Raw genomic sequence first — 4533 nt, forward strand, 5'->3', positions numbered from 1 at the left:
GTCCCACTCGGTTTAGTGCCTTTCAAAGTGGTGCATTAAGGGTTAATGTAAAAGGAGATGGTGGCACCCATTACGTTCTGGGACTGGCATGCTGGTCTGCCCATATTTAATGCCCAGACTAAACAAGTCCTCAACTTAAATACAAGAGTGTTAAATCTCTCATTCGAGTTTACACTTGGTTGTCTCATTCCAAACTGCATTATTCACCTCTTAGTTGAGTTTAAAGCAAGACAGCGCAAGGTGAATAGGCTATAAAATAACTATAGATATCACCATACTAATGATCAGTGCATGAAAAAACATGTTTTTGCCTGTAGTGTCCTTGGTTTAAATTGTTAAGCCCAAGGACAAATTACTCTTACAAATTATATCTCACAGCTGTGACTATTTCACTCATATTTGTAATGCAATTTTGGAAAATTTAGGGGCCTTCTGAACCACAATCCACCCTCTAGATTTGTAAAGCCCTGCTGTACAGCGTTCATTCGAGAGCTTCTGGATGCTAGCAGACTTGAGGGAAAACAGAAGCTGCAATAATTACAGAGTCTGAGGTCAGGTGAGCCCCTACCAGCTGCGGATGTCCAAATCACTGTCAGCATGTGAGGGTGTTAAAGCTGTCATGGTCTGGCAGATGTAGGTTTAACAAGAGGAAAAGAGCAGATGCAACCCGAATCATTTCCACCGTCTCATTTTCACAACCTGCAAAAGAGTGTGAAGGAAAAGGGTGAGATATTGCAAGTTGTCTTTGTCTTTTCACTTCGGCAAATCTAGCAGGAAACGCAACTCACACATTATTTTCTACTTATACATACTGAAAAAAAAGGGAAAAAAAGAACAGTGGATCCACACATTGGAAATGGATTTCTTTAACATTATTAAACTCAAATACCGTGTGTGTAGTGGAAACATGAACTAAATAAACCAGTGGGCCATTAGCAGATTGTACAAAAATGTATGAATAACACTGCAAAAATTCATACGAATATAGCCACCAATTTACCAACATGTAAAAATAGTTGCGAATTCCAGTTTGTTACGTATAATGTAAATTGAAGATAACAAGAATGAGGAGACCTTTTACCATGCTAACATTTGCACAGCAATATACAGTATAAGATAAGTAGCGTAATTCTATCTCTCAAAACTGCAACACAACAGAACATTAAGCACATTGTCAGCATGAACCCAATAAAGTTTGAGCATTTGAAACAAGGTCAAATGAATCACTTGTAGTTAACTATTAGCTTAGTTAGCATTAGCATATATTAGCATGGCAAAAATACCATTTCCTTACAACATATGTAAATTGTGGGCAGGAAGCACACAAATGAGGTTTTCTTTCCATGCTAGCATTTTTTAGAGCAATATAAAAGTATAAACTAACATAACGCTAAATAATTAGAACGAGAACATTAAGCATAACATTCTCAAACCGATAAATCCTATAAAGTTTACGCATTTAAAAAATAGTTCAAATGAACCACTTGCAGTTTACTAGCTAGTAATAGCATATATTAGCATGCCAAACACATTTTTTACAGCAAATTATGGAGCAATATACAGTATAATATAACTAGCATGCTAACTGCCAAAACGGCAAGATAACAGAACATTAAGCAATAACATTCTCAACATGAACCCATTAAATTTTAGGCATGTGAAACCAACTCAGCTGAATTTCTTGCAGTTAACTAGCTTAACTACATATGTGACCCTGGATCACAAAACCAGTCTTATGTTGCACGGGTATATTTGTGGCAATAGCCAACAAAACATTGTATGGGTCAAAATTATAGATTTTTCTTTTATGCCAAAAATCATTAGGATATTAAGTAAAGATCATGTTCCATGAAGATATTTTGTAAATTTACCACCTTAAATATATAAAACATTTATTTTTGTGAATGGATGCAGCACTATCGCCAATAGAAATGGACAACTTTAAAGGTGATTTTCTCAATATTTAGATTTTTCTGCACCCTCAGATTCCAGATCTTCAAATAGTTGTATCTTGACCAAATATTGTCCTATCCTAACAAACCATACATCAATGGAAAGATTATGTATTCAGCTTTCAGATGATGTATAAATCTCAATTTAAAAAAAATTACACATAAGACTGGTTTTGTGGTCCAGGGTCACATATTATTATGCTAAATTAAACTTTTTTTACCACATACATTTTTTTTTTTTTTTTTTTTGTAAATTGTAGGCATACCTTTACAGGAGCATGTCTATGTTCCCACAGCCCTATGTACCCACAGCCCTCTGTTCCCACAAATGGCCTACCCCTGACCCCACCCCTAAACCTACCCGTAACTGGGGTTTAGACAAATCGTAAAAAAAAAAAAAATTCTTAGAAATGTGGGAACATGGGGCCGTGGGAACATAGGGCTGACCCCACTTTGACTAGCATAATACTAACTCCCAAAAGAGTGATGTATATAAATTATATATATATATATATATATATATATATATATATATATATATATATATATATAAAAACCCTGCCTGTTTTAGCAATGTTACAAACAACGTACATGTAGTTCCAATTTGTTCATGTAGCTTTTAAAAAAAAAACAACGAATTTGATTATTTTAAATAAGTTGGGCCAGGAGCAATTTTTAAATGCATAACTACAGTAGTGATTCAACTTAACACACTTAGCAGTAGCTCAGCTAGTATGATTCACCTCACATCTCATGTCAAATTCAACCACAAATGCCATTTAAAAGAGCCTAACCATATAAACAGACATAGCCTAAACATCCTTCCAGTCAATCTGACAGCGAGATCGCAGCAGCGAGACAGGTTTGAGACAGACAGCATACTGCCCTCCTCAGCATGACGTACTCCTGCCAGCTTGTTGGATGAAGGTTTGCGTATGAAACACTGTCATCCCCTCATCCAGGCGGGCTGCCAGCATGGTCTTGTGCGCAACAGCATCTTAAAAGATTAGGAAATGCTTCTTAACCTGCTTAACACAAAACTACCGGAAAGATTGCCGGAAACACAGGCTCACCTGACCAAATGTGACAACCAAGTCCACAAAAGATTGCAGGCAAATATGCTAGTGCAGATTTAATGTCTAAAAAAGCACAAAACTCACCAAGATCTCTTTATTATCTCAACTGAGAGTCTGAGTCTCCCACTCTCAAGATTTTTCTAGTGGGCTACAATATAGGCTATGTCAACAACAATGCTGGATGCTAATATAAATTTGTAGCATGTCAAGCTACAAGCAAATCATGATTTTAAGTAGTTATAGACGCTATTTGAGTGAAAGAGTAGTCAACTACAAACTATTGACAAAAATTAGCTTGCTAGCAAACTAGCTATGGGGAAATATCTTCTTATTGTACAATAGGTTAACATTTAATAAAACCAATGAGGTTGACATTGACAAATACATTAAAGTAGCGGAACTAGCAAAGAACATGTTCACTCCCTTTGGATTTAAGAAGAAATACCCTGTGAAGTCCACCTCGTAGGGCACTTATGGTTGAACAGAACGCACCTATAATACACACAAAAAAAGTGTTTGCAAAGTATACAAGATCAACCCATAGACATCAAGTTGATGCTAATTGCTAAGTCCAACAAGAATTGTGGACTTAGCAATTAGCATATTCTTGATATCTATGGGTTGTTCTCTACCCCCACCCCACTACAAATCATTTCTAAGATTTACCGGTATATGAATGCAATCATTTGGCTTAATTGGCTTTATCAATTAACCAAATCATAACATTGTGAATATCAGGACATTAGCATGTAGTCCTTGCAACAGCAAACACAGAATAACACCAGATGCAATTACTTCCTAGCTTCTTTCACTAGCTCATCCTCTTTTCTTGGCCTCCTCCTCTATATCCTCTCAGCCTCCGTTCTGGGAGAGGGATCGGTGACAGATGGGTTTGGGACATCCGGCCGAGGGTCGGGACTTAGGGAAGCGGCTAATCTAAAACAAAAACAGCAGTTGGCAGGTACCACCCCCCTCAGCCGAAGACAAGCAGAGTGATTAGAAGAGTTGAGAATGGTCGAGAGCACCTGGAGAGGATTACAGACAAGGAGACACACATACAAAGCACTCTGTTCTCTAGGGCACTGCTTTGTTGGCAATTTTTGGGATTAGCAGGGCCTTCCCATAACACACCTGCACATCAGTGTGGGATGGATGGCGACCATTTGCTTACATAAAGGCTTACAGACAGGAAGAAGACATGACATAAGTGGACTAAGCGTGTATTATCCTACTACGTGTCCTAAAAAAAAATGAGGTAACTGAGACACACAGTGATTGCATAATGCTGCTTGGAGTATTATGCCGCATAAGCAGTAGTAAGACAATAACAGCACAATTATGAAACCAGAGCCTGATTCATTTGATGGAATGTGACCAATTTGAAAATTAAAACAATTAAGGAAGACTTATGCTACACCTATCAAGGATTAGTGGTGTGACAAAAAAAATTATATAATTTTATTATTATACTAATACAGGCATCCCACAAAAACTGATATACTCAT

General features: G+C 37.2%; 1 protein-coding gene across 1 annotated transcript in view; it reads right to left on the reverse strand.

Annotated features, from left to right (window-relative positions):
* Nucleotides 1-574: 574 nt before the first annotated feature.
* The window catches only part of poc1b (POC1 centriolar protein B), a 47495-nt gene continuing 43536 nt past the window's right edge, over nucleotides 575-4533 (reverse strand). The window contains exon 13 of the mRNA XM_081355524.1: nucleotides 575-699. Within this exon, the coding sequence (XP_081211650.1) occupies nucleotides 693-699 (7 nt within the window). The 3' untranslated portion in view covers nucleotides 575-692. The remainder of the gene's footprint in view (nucleotides 700-4533) is intronic.

The sequence above is a fragment of the Scardinius erythrophthalmus genome (genome assembly GCF_964197995.2).
Source record: "Scardinius erythrophthalmus genome assembly, chromosome: 24".
In the NCBI taxonomy this organism is placed as follows: domain Eukaryota; kingdom Metazoa; phylum Chordata; class Actinopteri; order Cypriniformes; family Leuciscidae; genus Scardinius; species Scardinius erythrophthalmus.